This window comes from Rhinichthys klamathensis, unplaced genomic scaffold (assembly GCF_029890125.1).
Source record: "Rhinichthys klamathensis goyatoka isolate OS25496 unplaced genomic scaffold, OSU_Roscu_1.1 h1tg000093l_1, whole genome shotgun sequence".
Classification (NCBI taxonomy): domain Eukaryota; kingdom Metazoa; phylum Chordata; class Actinopteri; order Cypriniformes; family Leuciscidae; genus Rhinichthys; species Rhinichthys klamathensis.
This window is the reverse complement of record NW_026606632.1, coordinates 3079212-3100171: the sequence shown is the minus strand read 5'-3', so window position 1 is coordinate 3100171 and position 20960 is coordinate 3079212. Positions and strand designations below refer to the sequence as shown.

General features: G+C 45.9%; 1 protein-coding gene across 3 annotated transcripts in view; it reads left to right on the top strand.

Moving 5' to 3' along the window:
* Positions 1-2303: 2303 nt before the first annotated feature.
* Positions 2304-20960, top strand: part of galnt13 (UDP-N-acetyl-alpha-D-galactosamine:polypeptide N-acetylgalactosaminyltransferase 13) — a 103832-nt gene continuing 85175 nt past the window's right edge. For 2 of the 3 annotated variants that reach the window (XM_056252238.1, XM_056252237.1), the window contains exons 1-2: positions 2304-2777; positions 20673-20917. In XM_056252238.1, coding sequence (XP_056108213.1) covers positions 20776-20917 — 142 coding nt within the window. In that variant the 5' untranslated portion in view covers positions 2304-2777; positions 20673-20775. The remainder of the gene's footprint in view (positions 2778-20672; positions 20918-20960) is intronic. The other variant, XM_056252239.1, reaches the window with a different exon arrangement.

Genomic DNA, 20960 nt, shown 5'->3' with positions numbered 1-20960 from the left:
TTATGTATAGGCATTTTCAACATTAAATTTACAGAGAAATGCAGACTAAGGATGCTCAGGTCAAAGACCATTTAGTATACTTACCCAAACATTGCTTAACACAGTATAACTAACAGTCATATGATTAGCTTAGATTATTACAAACCAATCACCAGAAATCACAGTGAAGAAGACTTGAGTGACATTGGTTTTTACTCAACTATATGATTTAAATGTACATGCATCTTTCTATTCAGGAGACTCACTTGGTTGTTGTAGCCAGTGATACCTCGGCCGTGAATAAAACTTCATTTCTGCAAAGAGCAACTTGGCAGTCGTGTCAGGTATATACCTCATAGCTGAGGAATAGATTCTACGCTCAAAAGTCAACAACAGAACAACTATGGGTGATTGAGGTAGTAATAGAAGTACTAAAGATTCTACGCTCAAAAGACAACAAAATAAACAGCTAAAGTGTGCAAAGTGTGATTGTGATAGTAGCTTCTTGATGGGACGCTGTCATTGTATTGTACGAATTTCAGGGTATTGCCTTGAGATACTGTAATTATTATTATTAACGACTGGAGGTTGTTTAAATTGCCCGTGGTGAAGAAGTCAGATTTAGTAGGTTGTATTCGTATTAAAAATTTCCACGACACGCGCCATGTCAAAAAAAAAAAAATGTTCCCGGTGCAGCTCTGAGCTCTGTTGGATGGGTTTGCTTTCACTCTTCAAAGAGTTTAGCCTATATACAGTTTGACTTTGTTCATGGACTCTTATTTGGATAATATTTTGTCTTGATGTGCCTGTTTTCAGTTCCTGTGTATTTGGAATCTGTTTCCTTGTTTCCATTGCCATCTTGTTTGTTTCCATTGCAACCCTTGTTAATCTCCATGACACCAAATCACCTTTCCGTCATTAGCCCATTGTCATCCTGTCTTTATTCCCTCAGTTGTCTTCTGTTTATTGTCTTGTACTGGTGTTTGTCTTTCATGGTTCCTGATGTTTATTAAATGTGTGTTTATCGTTCATCTGCGTCAAACCTCTCTGTTTGGATTATCAGGTCAAGCCAGCGTGTGACGGGTGCATACAAACATCCAGTAGCCATCATCCATTCTTTACTTCAGGACATGTCATAAACTTTTAACAGAGAGACAACAAAGTTGAACGCTTGATTTCAGTCAAAAGTTTCCCTCAACTGAAGCCCCATTAAGATCATACATGTTTCAGCTTCATCAATTTGTGTTATTGATCATTACATAGCCATATCCTGCAGTGCAGGACACATGGCACAGAATAACAACTGTGTAATTTGCAAAAACGTATTAGGACACAGATGGGGTGCCAGTCAATGACAGAGGATGAACCAATTTTAAATCTTTACCAGGTATGGAGAAGAACACAGCAAAAGAAAAAAAACTAAAATGGCAGTTGTCTCATGTATTTAAGTTGTTGTATCATACTGTATGTCTTAACTATTATATATCTGTTGGAAATCAATCCAGTCTAGATCATTCAGATGTTCTGTATTTTTTTTTTTATAATTATTTGCACATTTATCTTACATTTGTAAAAATTTTGACCAGAAACATAAAAAAAAAAAAAAAAAGGAATTCTGCAGTGACTTTATCATAGGTTTCCGATCAGACAGCAGACAGTTCACACCCATAAAACATGGACAAAGTTTTGTGTGTGTGTGTGTTGAAATATCGCATAGGCAGAACGGGTTAAGTTGGACATTTTTAAAATAATATCCACTGCGTCTAGTTTCTACTGCGTACAGCAGGTGTCGCTGCTGTGTCTGTAAATGTCACTGTGGGCAGCAAATTTGTGAACAATGGATGGCAAATTGAAAATTAATTCAAATATCTATGTTTTAACAATTATGTAAAAATCTTATAAAATTATTGTAATCATTTTTAGGCTATGAAATATACAATAGTTATGTATCGCTGTTAAAACATGTGATCATGTCCTCATGTCCCGTGAAAAAATGTAACAAATTACTATGTATCATACTTATTAATTGTATTTTTTGTGAATAATAAATGGGAATGGGTATTATGGATTAAGTAGCACTGCAGGTTCTAATTAAATACAACAACAGCACCCATATATTTTTGTAACGTTTAATCGTGGGAAGAAGAAGGCATGAGTTTGCAGCAGTAAAGAAATAGCCTAACCACTGAATTATTATGATTCTGAATGACTGGTAATAGTGTCATGCATCAGAAGTAGAATTGTCTCTTTTTTTCTTCAACGAGAGATCTGCCATTGGAAATAGCCTACATCTACCAGATGTCCTCGGCGCACTTGCGCATTGGTGTTTTAAGAAGGACACGCCTCTTGTCTCCAGTCATCCTAAATCCAATACCCCAACCGGAACGAACCCGACATCATATGAAAGCATTTCTGAGGACAAGCAAATGTTTGTTTGTTTTTCAGATGAGGACACAACCTGAGACCTGGTGCAGGACATATAGCTCCAGCATCCTCATCCTCATCTGATTTCAGGAATGACATCTGGCCAGTGATGCAGTGGACAGAATGCATGCAGCATCATTTGTCACACAGACAGTGCTGTAAGGGGCAGCTCGAGGTGTATTTGGCCAAATAAATCCGGCCTGCTATTCGTTTAATTACTCATTCATTATTGTTTTTATTGGGAATATGCCATTGCTCGTACCAAGAGATAGCCTACACATGAAATCGTGTTGGAATTATAAATTATAGGAAACGGACGCAACACGTTGCTGGCTGGTCATCGGGAGCTCAAGGTGTCATTCAGCCTTTATTCAGTAAGTACAGAAGTGCCATTGCTTTACATGTAAATAACTACCTTAAATATTGAGAGGACATTTCAGCATTCACGAATCGATCCAAAACCAAAGCCAGGATACGAAAACAAAATCTTTGGGGGTTAACATTCTAAACTTGTATAGCAGTCATCGTTTTGTTTTCGTGTGGAAACCAACCAACAACATTTATTTATTTACTTATTTAATAGCTAAAACCTGAGCATTTTATGTCATTAAAACTTACCTTTATTTGGGAGCTTGTGACCCAAACATATTTTAAAATTATCACGTCATCGGCATTATGTCAGTTTGTGATTGTTATGACATTTCTTGTCAAACCAATTTTGAGTTTTGGAATGCATAACTAACTGAAACATTATAATATTCGGGTTGTGAGGGGTTATTACTGGTGGGCGTGGACAGAATAAATGCAGTTGCTCCAGTCAACTTGACTTGGATGATCTTTTGTTAACAACCAAAGAATAATGTTTGTCAGAAGGTAGTTAAAATTAAATACAATTTAAATGGCTTTTTTGATACATATCCTATTGCCGGACATATTAATTTTATGTTGAATTCCCCAGCTGTCATTTACTGAGAGAGAGAATAATTATTCTCAAATGTTGCCTTGGGCATCTGATGGCATCACTTACTGTGAGTCTAAACAGGTGTGTGTGTGTGTGTGTGTGTGTGTTAATCATCTGATTAACAGATGTATGTGGATATATGCAGGCCACCATCCCTGCATGAGAAAAGGAAAAATTTTGTTCGTCTTTAATTTGAAGTGAAAGCTGCTGACTCAAGACCTCAAGCACATTTTCTGCCACTGGAACTGATTTTAGTGTAAGTGTTTTGTAAAAGGAAATAAAAGCTAAAGGATGAGAGGATTAGTGAGTTAACTAAGCTCTGAGACATGGTCACTTGGTGACCTTTGTAGATAACTAGGGCAGGCCTATGTCATAAACTGCTTTTTTCTTCTTATCTTGTGGCATATTCAATACTCTGTTATGTTGGTTGACTTGACATGAAACATGTAGGCAATATTCTGCAAAATATCTGCAAATGATCTCACTGTGCTGTTTTATCATATCTGTCTACTCTTATTGTGTTGCAGTTCTGTGCTTCATAACCTTTATGCAGTGATAGTTGTTATTTTAATACATTGAAGCAATCTGTAAAAATTCTGCAGATCTAAAATAGTCACTTTGTTACTAGTAAACGCTTAGCAAATGTGCAAATAAATTATGGCTGCAAATGAACAAGGTCTCACTTGCTACAAAGCTGTGACTATCAGACTTTCAAAGGCCCAATGCGAAGTGAAAGCCTCTTAATTAAGATCCAATCAATGCTTTCTTTGGGTTTTGAGTTTCAGGAGACTAATGGTAATAGCTTTGAGGTAACTGTACACCACAGTCTCAAGAGCTGAGTTTTTAGACTTTATACCAGTCTGCTGGTTAACTGAAACACTGGAAGAAATCAAACAATGCAAACATTTAAAAGAAAATTAGTTCAATTTCATCTCTATTCTTTTATTAATTTTTAAACTTCCTGAAGAAAATGTGATTAGTTTACCAGGTCTACACGAGATGAGGGAATCGCATTTCATCAAAAGCAAACAGAACTCATTATTTATAATCAATGAAGCTGTCCATACTGGAGTCCCGACAGAAAACAGTTCAGTTTTTAAACCTGGAATTATTTGTTTTCTGATAGCTTTCACTTTTTGCAGATTTCATTGTCAGCTTGTGCTTTTGAGTGTATAGAATGGATTCTATATAGATTCACTGTGTTCTGTCCAGGCATTCCCTAAAGGAAAAGGACATACAGTCGAGTGAGTGTACTGTTTCCAGACTGCTGGAAAGAGAGAAGGTGGAGAGAGGGCACAGAGAAAAAAAGAAAAGCACCTTGTTCATTATAACAGGCATCATTTTGAATCTAGCATCATTTTGTTATGTTGATTGTTGCATGTATCGTGGCAGTTTGTAAATGAAATGTCTGGTGAGTGGTGCTAAAAGTGTAATGCTCTTACATGTAAAAAAAAAAAAAAAAATGTACCACCATTCTATATCATATCTTAAACCTAACTAAAAGTGTTAACAAAAGCAAACGTGAGAGAAAAAAAAAACTGAAGCAACTATGCCATTTTAGCTTGCTATTACATGTCTTCAAGCTCTTTTATCGTGACTCGTGTATGACAATACTCATATTCAAGCGCTCCGCATCACAAGTGAGCATGCAAAAATTTCGGACTTCAGTGTGCAATGGCCTTCACACTAAAATTAAGGTGTGTCCCAATTTGTGTACTTTTGCACTATTCTATGACGTTTTGTAGTATAAATAGTGCGAGCAACCTGGAAGCGAGCGGCACGATGCAATGCGACAAATTAAATAGAACTCATTATAATCAGTAATGCTGTCTACACAGATTGGCGCAACATGACAAATTCCCGACAGTAAACTGATTAAGCAAACTAAACCCATTCTCTTTCTGACGTACTTCAAGCACTCACGCTACTTCTGACATGAAGAACAAATGGATTCGCAACGGTCGCTTTGTTGCGTCTAGTGTAGACAGTCAAAAGCTGTTGCGGTGCAATGTTTCAACTGTCATGTCTGGTGTAGACACTGTAGTGTGGAATGTTGGACACATTCACTCAACTGTCGCAGCTTTAACTAGGTAGCGGAGGGGGAGGGGCTATTAGACTCTGATGTTGATTGAGAAAATAATTTTATAAAATGTATACACGGTTAAGTGCATAGTGTATAGTGCATCATTTATGATACAACATAAATCTTTCCCTTTGGCAAACACATTTATCCAAAGCAACTTATATTGCATTAAGTTACACATTTACATTTGACCTTGGCATTACTAGTGTCATGCTTAACTGTTTGTGCACCAGGAAATAACTTTTTAAGCCTTTATTAATCAATTATCAATGGAAGCTTGTTTCCGCCAAAGAATAAAACATTTTAAAAGATAATTGCGACTTTTTATCTCACAATTGCGAGTTTACATCTCACAATTCTAACTTTATTTCTCAGAATTGCGATATATAAAGTCACAATTGTGTCTTATAAAGTCAGAAATGTGAGATATCTCACAATTCTGACTTTAAAACACGCAATTACGACTTTATAACTCGCAATTGTGAGTCAGAATTGTAAGATACAAAGTTGCAATTACCTTTTTTATTTTTTATTCTGTGGCGAAAACAAGCTTCCATAATTATCTGCCCCAATCATAATTTGTGGGAAAAGGAAAAAAGTTTGTTTTCCTGCCTCTAGTCAAGTTACCTTCATTTATATAGCGCTTTTAACAATGTAGACTGTTTCAAAGCAGCTTTACAGTGATACTAGGAAATTATTCCTATTACTAAACAGGCTAATATGGTCATACAGCCTGGTTCTAGTAAGAACTCTAGCTGCTGCGTTTTGGACCAGCTGTAGTTTATTTATTAAGCATGCAGGGCAACCACACATAAGAGCATTGCAATAATCTAGCCTTGATGTCATGAATTCATGAACTAATTGTTCTGCATTTGTCATTGAGAGCATATGATGCAATTTAGATATATATTTTTTAAGATGGAAGAATATGGTTTTACAGATGCTAGAAACGTGACTTTCAAATGAAAGATTGGTTTCAAAGAGTACACCTGTTACGGGGCAGCAAGGATGAAACAGAGAGTGAATCCAATCGCAAGCACATTTAATTAAACAGAAACAAACAGGAAATCCAGGGAACTCAGAACAAGACAGTAGTAACATTAAACGACAACCGACAGCCAACAACTGAAACACAGGGGTTTAAATACACAGACAAACAAGCTAAACAAGATAACAAGGGGGCGTGGTTAATAAGAGACACCTGGGGAGACTAATAGACATAGACGAGGAACACCTGTGGACACTGAGCAACAACATGACAAAAGACAAGACACATGGCAGGATAACATGACAAACAGGGAATCACATGACAGACAAGAACAAGGAACAAAACACAAAACCCACACCGTGACATAGCCCCTCCCCTATGGGCGGCTCCCGACGCCCATAAAAACATAAAACAATAGTTCAGGAGGGTGGTGAAGCGGAGGCGGTCTGGGGGAGGGATGGAGGGCCAGGCCCGCACAGGGGAACGGGACCAGGACATGGTGGACCTGGGCCATGGAGCGTGGGCAGACCAGGCTGTGCAGGCGACCAGGGTGGAGCAGGCTGTGCAGGCGACCAGGGTGGAGCAGGCAGTTCAGGTGGCCAGGGCGGTGAAGACCCTTCGGGCGGCCACGGCGGAGAGGACCCTTCGGGCGGCCACGGCGGAGAGGACCCTTCGGGCGGCCAGGGCGGTGAAGACCCTTCGGGCGGCCACGGCGGAGAGGACCCTTCGGGCGGCCACGGCGGTGAAGACCCTTCGGGCGGCCACGGCGGTGAAGACCCCTCGGGCGGCCACGGCGGTGAAGACCCCTCGGGCGGCCACGGCGGTGAAGACCCCTCGGGCGGCCACGGCGGTGAAGACCCCTCGGGCGGCCACGGCGGTGAAGAGGGCCCTGAGCTAAGCAGAACCAGCGGCGAAGGAAACTCTGCGCTGGACAGGACTGGCGCAGGATCAGTGAGCTCTGGTGCAAGATCAACGGCCCCTGGCGCAGGATCAGCGGGCTCTGGCGCCGGATCAGCGGGCTCTGGCGCAGGATCAGCGGGCTCTGGCGCAGGATCAGCGGGCTCTGGCGCAGGATCAGCGGGCTCTGGCGCAGGATCAGCGGGCTCTGGCGCAGGATCAGCGGGCTCTGGCGCAGGATCAGCGGGCTCTGGCTCAAGGGTGTGCGTAGCCCACACACACCACATGGCTGTGGCCATAATGGCCAGTGTTGCGGTCACTGAGGGCTCAGGCGGCGCATGCGTGGCGTGATCAGTCTCTGGCTGGGCAGACGTGACGTGAACAGTCTCTGGCTGGGCAGACGTGACGTGAACAGTCTCTGGCTGGGCAGACGTGACGTGAACAGTCTCTGGCTGGGCAGACGTGACGTGAACAGTCTCTGGCTGGGCAGACGTGACGTGAACAGTCTCTGGCTGGGCAGACGTGACGTGAACAGTCTCTGGCTGGGCAGACGTGACGTGAACAGTCTCTGGCTGGGCAGACGTGACGTGAACAGTCTCTGGCTGGGCAGACGTGACGTGAACAGTCTCTGGCTGGGCAGACGTGACGTGAACAGTCTCTGGCTGGGCAGAAGTGACGTGAAGCTCTGGCTGGACGTGGCTGACGTGAAGCTCTGGCTGGACGTGGCTGACGTGAAGCTCTGGCTGGACGTGGCTGACGTGAAGCTCTGGCTGGACGTGGCTGACGTGAAGCTCTGGCTGGACGTGGCTGACGTGAAGCTCTGGCTGGACGGTCTCTGGCTGGACGGTCTCTGGCTGGACGGTCTCTGGCTGGACGGTCTCTGGCTGGACGGTCTCTGGCTGGACGGTCTCTGGCTGGACGGTCTCTGGCTGGACGGTCTCTGGCTGGACGGTCTCTGGCTGGACGGTCTCTGGCTGGACGGTCTCTGGCTGGACGGTCTCTGGCTGGACGGTCTCTGGCTGGACGGTCTCTGGCTGGACGGTCTCTGGCTGGACGGTCTCTGGCTGGACGGTCTTTGAGGAGGCCTTTCTCCTCCTCCTCCGGGCCACCGGACTCGGAACCACCGGAACTGGGACCAGTGTTGAAGGCCTGGCGTACCCCGGGCTGAAGCTCTCCAGACAACTGGAGAGTGCCTCTCTCCAATCCAGGCCAGAGAGATCGGGGAGCTCCCTAGGGTTGACCGCCTTAGCCCCCAGCCGGTAACACAATTTTATAGCCTCATTCCCTAGGGTGCATGAGGCAGCAAGTGCAGCAAACCCCCAGGTAAACTGAAACAAATCCGGGCTGTTCAGGGCTAAGGCCGCGGTTTTCCCAGCAAACTCCCGGTCCATGCTGGGAAGATCAGACGAGATCCGTGCTGCTGGATTCATTGGCGGTCGGTTGTTCTGTTACGGGGCAGCAAGGATGAAACAGAGAGTGAATCCAATCGCAAGCACATTTAATTAAACAGAAACAAACAGGAAATCCAGGGAACTCAGAACAAGACAGTAGTAACATTAAACGACAACCGACAGCCAACAACTGAAACACAGGGGTTTAAATACACAGACAAACAAGCTAAACAAGATAACAAGGGGGCGTGGTTAATAAGAGACACCTGGGGAGACTAATAGACATAGACGAGGAACACCTGTGGACACTGAGCAACAACATGACAAAAGACAAGACACATGGCAGGATAACATGACAAACAGGGAATCACATGACAGACAAGAACAAGGAACAAAACACAAAACCCACACCGTGACAACACCCAGGTTCCTAACCGATGATGAATATTGACAGAGCAGCCATCAATTGTTAGACAGTATTCTAGGTTATAACATGAGGACGTTTTTTTGTCCAATAATTAGAATCTCTGTTTTTTTCAGAGTTAAGTAGTAGGAAATTACTGTTCATCCAGTTTTTTATATCAGCTATGCATTCCGTTAATTTTGTGAATTGGTAAGTTTCGTCAGGGTGTGAATAAATATAGAGCTGAGTATCATCAGCATAACAGTGAAAACTAATGCCATTTTCCTAATGAAATCTCCCAAGGGTGGTATGTACAGAGTGAACAGCAACGGTCCTAGTACTGAGCCTTGTGGTACGCCATACTGAACTTGTGATCGATATGACATCTCTTTATTTACTGCTACAAACTGATAATGGTCAGATAAGTATGATTTAAACCATGCTAATGCAATTCCACTAATGCCAACATAATTTTCAAGTCTATTTAAAAGAATGTTGTGGTCAATAGTATCAAATGAGCACTAAGATAAATTAATGATATTAAGAAGAGGATTTATGACCTCTCGAAGCATCTCTTTAAATAGCTAACATACTAGCAACATGGGTCTAACATACATTAGGGCTGCAACAAACGATTATTTTGATAATCGATTAATCTAACGATTATTAGAACGATTAATCGACTAATCGTCGATTATTTCGCAGACTAATCAGTAAGTTTGGAACGATTATTCAGCTTTTCCAATTAGTTAAAACATTGAGTTATACATATTCTAACTATAATATAAAAAAAGAAAATCACTTCAGCTTTTGAAATAGTTGTTTTAATGAACTTTGAGCCAACTAAACAGGTCATTCTCTTTAAGTTTTCAGATTTCGGTCCAACTCAAATCACACACAAATGCTCTCTAAGCATTGTTTAATAGGCCCACTGCTTTTCTTAGAACTGAAACAGAAAAAGGGACATTTACTTCAGGACACAAAGAATGGTAAAATATTAATCTGCAAACAATTATTATAATTATAAAATTACAATCTTTTTTTACATGACAATTGAGCTGACAGAGACGTTCTCATTCACCTTTTAATTTATAGTATGATAAAGTAACTGCCATGATATTCTTCCTATATCATAGGAAGGATATAACATCTTGTTTTGTAAGTCTTCATGATTATTGAACAAAATACAGGCAAGTGATAAGACTATAATAATACCTAATATACTAATAGTGTTAAAATAATAAAAACAGCCCTGACTCCTAAGCTCGATCAAGCTTTATTCTATACAAAATAAGTCATCACATTACTGTAATTATATTACTATTGATAATATTATTACTATTATTAGTAGTATTGCATTCTCTAATAAAGAGAGATTTACCGCTGGTTAGTAGGCTAAGCTCCAGCTGGAGAACTCACTTCTCACCGGCTCCTCTTTTGCCGGGATGTTTCCTCTTGCACCCCAACATGCATGTTGTGCTCCCGTGAAAATTGCACACGACAGCATTCTTGATTTGAAGTTTTGTGAAACTTTCCCAAACCTAAACCTTGCTAGTTCGGATTCGTTTGCACTGTCATAATTCGCGCTGTTTTCTCTTCTACCGCAATAGCATTTGTAAGGGCTGCACTACACTCTAGCGCTACAGCGCCGTAGCGGTCAAATCGCGGGATTGCAGGCCCTTACATTAGGTCACGTGAGATCAAACGACTACTCGACAACAAAGATATTTGTCGACAAATTTTTATTGTCGACGTTGTCGACAACGTCGACTAATCGTTGCAGCCCTAACATACATGTTGTCGATTTAGATGATTTAACGAGTTTAGAAAATTCTTCCTCTCCTATAGCATTGAATGAATCTAATTTTTTCTCAAGGAGACTACAATGCACTGCCTCATGTGATACTGTAGTAGACGGTTGCATAGTTATAATTTTCTCCCTGATATTATCAATCTTGTAAGTAAAGTTCATAAAGTCATTACTGCTGTGCTGCTTTGAAGCTTTATTTTCGTTAATTTAGCCACTGTTTAAAAAAAAGACCTAGGGTTTTGTTTATTTTCTTCTAATAGGGTTGAAAAATAAGCAGATCTAGCAGTTCCCTTTCGTAGTCACTCCGAGTTACGTCGGATGACGGAGAATGGGGGTTTCGCCAGAAAGCCAATCCTCTTCGAGTATTAAAAAACGAGCCAATGGCAAAGAAATGCCATGGGTCTGCGGAATTTGCATAATGTATCTCCGCCTCACCGCGTGAGTATTTAAGGAGAGACACCTACAACAGCAGATCATGTTTTCGCTTCGGAGCCAAGAGAACCTCTTCACTCCACAGCTCCACGGGCTAGAGTGGAACCCTCCGCCCTGCCCCGAGCGCTCGCGGCTGGACGATTGGTTTTTGGGTGCGGCTGCCGCCTCACGGCCTCAGCCAACCCCAATTCCTTTCTTCCCGGAGCTGCATGAGGAGCTGTCGAGATCATGGAAGGCTCCTTTGACCTCCCGTGAACGCTCGTCAGCTTTCTCCGCCTTTCCTCCCCTCGATGGCACAGCTGTCCATGGGTACACTGGGATTCCCCCGGTGGAGCGCTCTGTTGCGATGCAACTGTGTCCTCAGAGCGCCTCCTCTCGTGGTAATCCTAAGCACCCGTCCAAGGCCTGTAGATTCTCGTCATCTATGGTGGCGAGGTCTCACATAGCTGCAGGACAGGCGGCTGCTGCTTTGCATGCTATGAGCACCTTGCAGGTCTACCAGGCCCAGCTGCTCAGAGACATGCACGAGGGCAGGACTGACCCAGGGACGTTCGACGAACTGCGTGCCGCAACTGACCTCGCTCTCCGGGCGACGAAAGTGGCCTCACGCTCCCTGGGTCAGGTGATGGCCAATAATGTGGTCCAGGAGCGTCACCTTTGGCTGAACCTGGCCGATATGCGGGACGTTGAGCGGACTCGTCTGCTCGACGCCCCCATATCCCAGGCCGGCCTCTTCGGCGGAGCGGTTGAAGACTTCGCCCAGCAGTTTTCAACCGCACAGAAGCAGTCTGAGGCGATTAAAAATATTCTGCCCCGATGGCCAGCTGCTGCCTCCACCCAGCCGTCGGCACAGACGCCTCAGCCTGCTCGCCGCCGAGGGCACCCTCCTGCGGCTCCCGCCCCTCCCGCACGGCCCCAGCAGCAGCCTTCATCCGGGCCGCGTCGTGGAGGAAGCCGCAGGAAGGCACCCCAGCCCCCTCAGGCCCCGCGCCCCGCTAAACGCCAGGCCAAGCGGCTTTCCTGAGACAGGCTGCTCAGTGATGGTGTCGGTTTTTTCCCAGGAGGCGGTTGCAGGCCCCCTCCTTCCCCCGGTGGAGGGCCGGGGGAGAATCTTTTGTTCTCCACTCCCCGCTGCTCAGCCACGGGTGGGCAGCACCCTAATGTGGTTAAAGAAAGAACCGAAATGTCCATCACTGAGCACACAGAGCCGGATGACAGTGCGCGACGCCCCCGTGCCTCGCCACTCTCATCCCCCTCTATCGCCAGACCCCTGGCAGAGCAGACCCCCGTGGAACGCTGGTCCTTCCCTGGTCTCCTCTGTCAGGGCGCGGAGCTTGGCTGCGCACACGCTCAGGGCCGCTATGCCACCCTTGCCTGTGCCGGTCACTCCGCTTCGCTGCCCCTCCGGGGGGACGCCTGTGGCTCGGATGATTCCGCTGGATCAGTTTTTGGGGGCTTGGTTAGAGCTCCCCAATCTGTCCCGTTGGGTCGCCCGAACTATCAGGCTCGGCTATGCGATTCAGTTCGCACGGTCTCCTCCCCGCTTCAGGGGAGTCCGCTTTACTATGGTCGGTGGCAATGCCCCGATCATGAGAGCGGAGGTTGCTACCCTGCTGGCGAAGGGTGCAATCGAGGCTGTCCCTCCAGCCGAGATGAGGTCAGGGTTCTACAGCCCCTACTTCATTGTCCCCAAGAAAACCGGTGGGTTACGGCCAATCCTGGATTTGCGCGTCTTGAACTGACTTGAACGGCCAAACGCATTTTCGAATGCGTGCGGCCACAGGATTGGTTTGCAGCGATAGACCTGAAGGACGCCTACTTTCATGTCTCCATTTTACCTCGACACAGACCGTTTCTTCGGTTTGCTTTCGAGGGGCAGGCATACCAGTACGCGGTTCTCCCATTCGGGTTGGCTCTGTCTCCTCGCGTCTTTACGAAGGTCGTCGAGGCAGCCCTTGTTCCCCTACACGAACACGGGGTTCGCATCCTGAATTATCTCGACGACTGGCTAATATTAGCTCACTCTCGAGATCAGGTTTGCGAACACAGAGACCTTGTGCTCCGGCACCTAGCCCGTCTGGGCCTTCGGGTCAACTAGGAGAAGAGCAAACTTTGCCCCGTGCAGAGGATCTCTTTTCTCGGTATGGAGATAGACTCGGTCGCCATGTCCGCGCAGCTTACGAGCGAGCGCGCACACTCACTGCTGACTTATCTTCGACAGTTCGAGGGCAAGAGTGCGGTCCCACTGAAACTTTTTCAGAGGCTCCTGGGGCATATGGCATCCGCAGCCGCGGCAACGCCACTCGGATTGCTTCATATGAGACCGCTTCAGCTGTGGCTTCGCGATCGGGTCCCGAGGTGGGCATGGCATCGCGGTACGCTCAGAGTTCCAATAACTCCGACCAGCCGTCAGACCTTCACCCCGTGGCGGAACCTCAGCTTTCTACGGGCCGGAGTTCCCCTAGAACGAGTTTCCAGGCATGTTGTTGTCTCCACAGATGCCTCTGCCACGGGCTGGGGCGCCATGTGCAATGGACATGCAGCCGCGGGCTCCTGGACAGGACCCCAGCGCCTCATGCATGTCAATTGCCTCGAGTTGCTGGCAGTACGCCTTGCCCTGCACCGCTTCCACGCGTTGCTCCTGGGTCAACACGTACTTGTCCGCTCGGACAATACCACGACTGTAGCGTACATCAACCGTCAGGATGGTCTACGCTCTCGCCGTATGTCGCAACTCGCACGCCACCTCCTCTTATGGAGTCAGAAGCACCTGAGGTCCCTTCGTGCTATTTACATTCCAGGAGTGCGGAACCTTGCAGCCGACGAGCTGTCACGGCTCCGGCCAACCTCTGGCGACTGGCGACTCCATCCCCAGTCGGTCCAGCTGATATGGGACCAGTTCGGGGATGCACAGATAGATCTGTTTGCCTCCCACGACTCATCCCATTGCACCCTGTATTACTCCCTGACCGAGGGCACGCTCGGCACAGATGCACTGGCGCACAGCTGGCCGCAGGGCCTACGCAAGTATGCGTTTCCCCCAGTGAGCCTTCTCGCACGTACTCTGTGCAAGATCAAGGAGGACGAGGAGCAGGTCATTTTGGTCGCCCCATACTGGCCCACCAAGACCTGGTTCTCCGAACTGATACTCCTCGCGACAGCACCTCCTTGGCCAATTCCTCTGAGGAAGGACCTCCTTTCTCAGAGACGGGGCACCCTATGGCACCCTCGTCCCGATCTTTGGAGACTCCACGTGTGGCTCCTGAACGGGACGAGGCAGGTTTGAGTACCCTGCCACCAGCGGTGGCGGCTACCATCACTTCCGCTAGAGCATCGTCCACGAGACATGTCTATGCGTTGAAGTGGAACCTCTTCGTCAACTGGTGCTCTTCTCGCCGAGAAGACCCCAGGAGATGCTCGATCAGTGTCGTGCTTTCTTTCCTGCAAGACGGGTTGGAGCGAAGGCTGTCTCCCTCCACCCTGAAGGTGTATGTGGCCGCTATCGCCGCTTATCACGAAGCAGTTGAAGGTAAGTCTCTTGAGAAGCACGACCTGATCATCAGGTTCCTGAGAGGAGCGAGGAGATTGAATCCTCCTCGCCCTCCTCTCGTTCCCTCTTGGGACCTCTCAGTGGTCTTAAATGCCCTGCAGAGGGCTCCCTTTGAGCCTCTGCAATCAGCTGAGCTTAAGTTCCTGTCAATGAAGACAGCGCTCCTGGTTGCACTGGCCTCCATCAAGAGGGTAGGGGACCTGCACGCATTCTCCGTTGACGAAGCGTGCCTGGAGTTCGGGCCGGGTCACTCTCACGTGGTCCTGAGACCCCGGCCTGGATATGTGCCCAAGGTTCCTACCACTGGTGAACCTGCAAGCGCTGCCCCTGGAGGAGGCAGACCCAGCCTTGGCACTGCTCTGTCCAGTACGCGCCCTCCGTGCTTACGTAGACAGGACGCAGTGTTTCAGGACCTCAGACCAGCTCTTTGTCTGTTATGGTGGGAGACTGAAGGGAAAGGCTCTCTCAAAGCAGAGGTTGTCTCACTGGATAGTGGACGCCATTGCTTTGGCATACCAGCAGCAAGGTCGACCATGCCCCCTTGGTGTGACCGCCCACTCCACCCGGAGTGAGGCGTCCTCTTGGGCTTTAGCGCGTGGCGCCTCGCTAACAGACATCTGCAGAGCTGCAGGCTGGGCGACACCTAACACATTCGCCAGATTTTACAATCTCCGAGTGGAGCCAGTCTCCTCCCGTGTACTGACTTTTTCAAGCTAACACGGGAACCGTTAGATGTCTACGCTTGCTCGCCACTCCACTCCACGGACTGGATACGTGCGATATTTCCTCAGCTGAGCCTTCCTTTCTGAAGCCCTGAGTTCCTCCAGCACTGTTGACACTGGCGCCAGTGTCTATTGCCTGTGCGTCGGCTAGGTGCCTCCGTGTGCATGGTTTCTCCTCTGAGTAACCCCCACATGTGTATTTCCACTGTAAGCCTCTTTGAGCCTTTCCCTCGGCAAGCCATCTTGCCACTCCTGGAGTTGAAAGTAGATGCCACCCCACGGGCTGGTCACTCCAGTGTTCCTCCATATGTAGCCCCCTCGGGCCATATGTGTATTCTTAAAGTCCTCCCTACGGGTAGGCATGCTGCGGCATATCTCCCCTGAGATATGCCTCCCAGTGTACCTTGGTATTCCTGTGTTAAGTAGGACTCCTTCGTCCGTGCCTATATCACGACAGGGAGGTCAGACTTCGCAGGGCACTGGAAGACAGCTGTGAAGGTGGCGTGATTACACGGGGACCCCCATTCTCCGTCATCCGACGTAACTCGGAGTGACTACGAAAGGGACTACGTCTCGGTTACGGATGTAACCCTCGTTCCCTGAGTTGGGAACGGAGACGTTACGTCTCCCTGCCACTTCCGCTGTACCGCTGGGTAGACGCCTGAGTTCAGTCTCGGCTCCTCAGCGAAGACATGATCTGCTGTTGCAGGTGTCTCTCCTTAAATACTCACGCGGTGAGGCGGAGATACATTATGCAAATTCCGCAGACCCATGGCATTTCTTTGCCATTGGCTCGTTTTTTAATACTCGAAGAGGATTGGCTTTCTGGCGAAACCCCCATTCTCCGTCATCCGACGTAACGTCTCTAGGGCTGCAACTAACGATTATTTTGATAATCGATTAATCGGACGATTATTTTTTCGATTAATCGATTAATCGGATAAAAAATTCAATTTGATTTTTTTGTTTATTGACTAAATAAAACCCGGTTACACTTTATTTTAAGGTGTCCTTGTTACAGTGTAATTATATATTTAAGTACAGAGTAATATTAAGGAACTACATGTACTTACTATAGGAATAGGGTATGATTAGGATTTGGTTGAGGGTTAGTTGCATGTAATTATGCATAATTTACTGTTATTACTACAGTAAGTACATGTACAGTGGCTAAGTGGTTCATGTTGGTTGTCTACAAACCGGAAGGTTGGTGGTTCAATCCTCGGTTCCACCTGACCAAGTGTCGAGGTGTCCATGAGCAAGACACCTAACCCCAGCTGCTCCCGACGAGCTGGATGGCGCCTTGCATGGCTGCCGTCGCCCGTCGGTGTGTGAATGAGTGAGTGAATGGGTGAATGTGAGGCAAATTGTAAAGCGCTTTGGTGGCCATTGGGTCTGTGAAAGCGCTATATAAATGCAGTCCATTTACCAACATATGTAACAAGGACACCGTAAAATAAAGTGTTACCTAAAACCCTAAATTAGGATATTTATGTGTAAAAGTGTACTTTAAAAAGTGCAAAAGCCACACATTGAGTTTTAGTATTATCAATATTTGCATTGTTTTTAATGATAATTGCTGATGGCAAGTTGACAACCATGATTAATGTAAAAAAAAAAAAAAAAAATATTATATCCAACATATTGTTTTAACACAATTTTTGTTAAAACAAATGTACACAGACATGTTGTTCAGATGTGAAGATATAAACTAAAAACATCTAAAATATATAATTCATTTAATTTTTATTTAAAATTAATTGAATTATAAGGATACATTGATAAAATAAATATAGAAAGACTGAAAACAAGCGTGTGAACGTAGAGCTGCAGTAGATCGCGTTTGAAAAACAATTAAAACTTAATAGACAAATGCTATAAATAGAGAACGGAATGGAAGTACGCAGCAAGTTAACAGGCTTGATTAAAAAGACAGGAAAAATGATGCAGTAGTGCACAAGCATTCGCTGAAAACCACTGAGTACAGTGACTAAAACAATCTTTTACTGCTGCTGTTATTAACTGCCTTTATATTTAGTGCTTTACTTTGTAAAGACCGTTTTAATTTAACCTATTTCTGTGGTAGCGCTATTTTAATCCATCACTTATGTTGCGAGCGAACTGATTGCGCAACCTGATGCTCGAGACAAAATACAGACATCCCAAGTCTCCCGGAAGTTCTGGGAGTCACCCGCATATTGATAGCGGCTTATGCGGCTCCCTGATGCCCGCAAATTAGTTCAAACTCCCGGGATTTGAGCGCGCATGCGAGACAGAAGAGACTGTGCTCCAAACCGTGTAGCGCGCGCGTGCGGCAGAGCGGCGGAGGGAGACGTTACTGATCCACTTTTGCGACACGACTGAAGCGTGGTGTCGCGACGCCTCCCCACATTTGTATGTTGATGGGCGTTCCTGGCTTTGACCCAGCGGCCAGTCTAGAACAAAGGCCCCTCGAGAGACTACTTCTATTGGATAGACGCTTCGCGTTTGACGGATTCATTTGCATAAAGCTGGGCATCGGCCAGCTTTTGGACGCGCAGCATTTTTTCAAATGAAGCGCCGCCTTCCCGGGATGCTTTGCGGGCGCGTTAAAGTCGCGTGACGTCACCCATAGGAATAAAGTGGAGTGCGGCGCGGCTGAAGTGTCGCACGGACAAGTGGATCAGCACCGAGAGAGGCCTTGCGTGTGTGCGTATGTGCCTCATGAAGCGCGTGTAAGACAGAGAGCATCCTGATTGGCCTGTTTCAACCAATCACCAGTAAACCCTCCCCGTGACGTAAGCAGACCAACTAATCGATAATGACATTCGTTGACAACGATTTTCATAATCGATTATTATCGATTTTATCGATTAGTTGTTGCAGCCCTAAACGTCTCCGTTCCCTACTCAGGGAACGAGGGTTACATCCGTAACCGAGACGTTTTTAAGGCCTCTCTGTACGCAATGGTGCTCTCTTTCCATGACATGCGAAAAAAAACTATTGTTTTCTTCCAGTTTTCTGGCTGCTTTTTTATTTTATTTTTATTTATTGCATTTTAGTGATCTCCGAAGTCGAACATCATTAGTGCCGACATGATTAATAATCTTAGAGAATTTACGATTAGCATTAGCCAGCACTTTTTTGCTTTGATGTCAGGCACTCTGGCTCACAGCAAACATGTGACTATGGTGGCTGGTGTCTCTATTTTCACGTTCCGTGTAATAGAATCGCCAATAACTAGGGCACTTTCAACAGAATTCTCAGTGGTTGTTTCACTGAGTGGGGAGAATCTATTTGTTATGGTAATCGGAGCAGAAGAGCTGTGTTTTTTCCCGCGACTACAGCGTCTCACGATCACCCAGTTGCCCTGCTGCACGGGCTCTACAGCTGGAACCAATCAATGTACAGAGTTCATAAAGTTAGTCGCATCCAAAGGACTATCTAAAGCCCATGCAATCTTACTATCCTCAATTAAAGTTTGGATGCGTGTCTCTAGTTCTAAAATCTTCTCCGTCAGCATGACTATCTCCCTGCATTCATCACATGTAAAGCCCTCAGTACTGACAGAGAAGGCTATGCTATACATGTGACACGAAGATGAAGTGACAATAACAGTAACAATAACATTACTCACCCTGTTTGTTGTCTGATCCTACTTACCACAGTTGTTTGATAGACTCGTAAAAAGCATGAGCACGCGAGAGAGAAAAAAAAGACGCCCACACTCTGCTTATTACACACACAGGGAGGCGCAGCAGCACACAAACATGGAAAATATCAAATAAAAAGGATTACATTGTAAAAAAATTATTATTATGTACATAAATATTTTGTGGAATCTGGCTTGTCCTGTAGAGCTTTAACCTCACGCACGAGCAGATCGGTTTGCGATCTGGAGAAGCGTCTTTTCGCTTGCAAATTCTGTCATGTAAATAGCAATCCGCCATGGCGCGAGCGCAACTGGCTTTTAAAGGGAATGGGGTTTACTCTGATTGGTTTATTACATGTTACGCGCAAAACACACCCATTACTTATTAAGAGAATAGGACCAACCCTTTTAGACTATGCGCCGGGCATGCTGACCTTTTTTCATATCGTTAAACTAACAAAAGTGGATTCAGACACGCCCTAACTACAATTGCGCCGTGAACATTAGACCATGCGGTTAGATCGTTAAAGGTTGTATCAGCGATTGTGGGTGACGTCACTTCTGTTTGTGTTTGAAGCGAGATCCCAAACAAACCAAGTTAGCTCGCCCCTCCCTCCCGTTTCATGCATCATGAAAAAAAAAAAGATCATGCACGCGTATTTCTTAAAGTTTAGTCAAGCTTCACTCATATTTTTTAAAGAAGGATATTTTCACACACAGTTCACATCTGAAAAAGTCAGCACTAGAAGCTACTCACCTGTCCAGAAGAAACAGTGCAACCTCAGCGTCCGATTTAAAAATTTTCAAATCTTTAAGCTCTCTCCACCGTTCAAAAGCCTTCCCAATTATTATTCGTTTCTTTAACGAATAACGACGGTTTTCCCTCGCCCTAATCCTCCTTCTCTTCTTGGGGGTTGCCTCTTCCATGTTCACTGTATCTGGTCCGTTGATAGACGCGCTGACTTCTTCTTTAGCTCTGACTTTGCGTGCAGGCGCCGTGCACGAGCGCAAAAACAAACAAAACCCGCCCCTGTCGGTGATTGGTTGGAACACTGTTTATTTTGGTTTTGAGTGGTGGTTGTACCCATTTGTTTTTGTGTGCAGATCTCAAAGCCTAGGCTGCCTGCAGAGATGCGTTTTTTTGACAGCCTGCTTATGGGGCGGGCAGCTAGCGGATCGTTAGGAAAGATTAGATGAATGTGATCATTTATGTTTGGGCCTGAAATCGCTGATACAACCTTTAAAATAGGGCCCTCAGGGTTTATCTCAGATCTCTTGCTAGTCTTGCTATGTATCATTTCTAAAGGCTAAATGACAAAATGTGTCTGCTCTATGTTATCTGAGTTTTGCAAAGAAGGATTTCAATCCTATAATATTTATGCCTTTCTTCTCTTCTTCCAGTGGGATGACGTCTCAGCGTGTGTCCTGTCACAACTCCCCCTGCCCCATCTCCTGTGTCCCTCTCATCTGCCCATCTGTGGGGTCCTGACGCCAACAGGGGCTCATGAGACGCTTTGTGTACTGTAAGGTGGTGCTGACCACCTCTCTGGTCTGGGTGCTAGTGGACGTCTTCCTGCTGCTGTACTTCAGTGAGTGCAACAAATGCGATAGCAAGAAGGAACACTCACTCCTGCCTGCGCTCAGAGGTGAGTCAGACCGTTTAACATAATGGTAAGGGTTATGCATTAC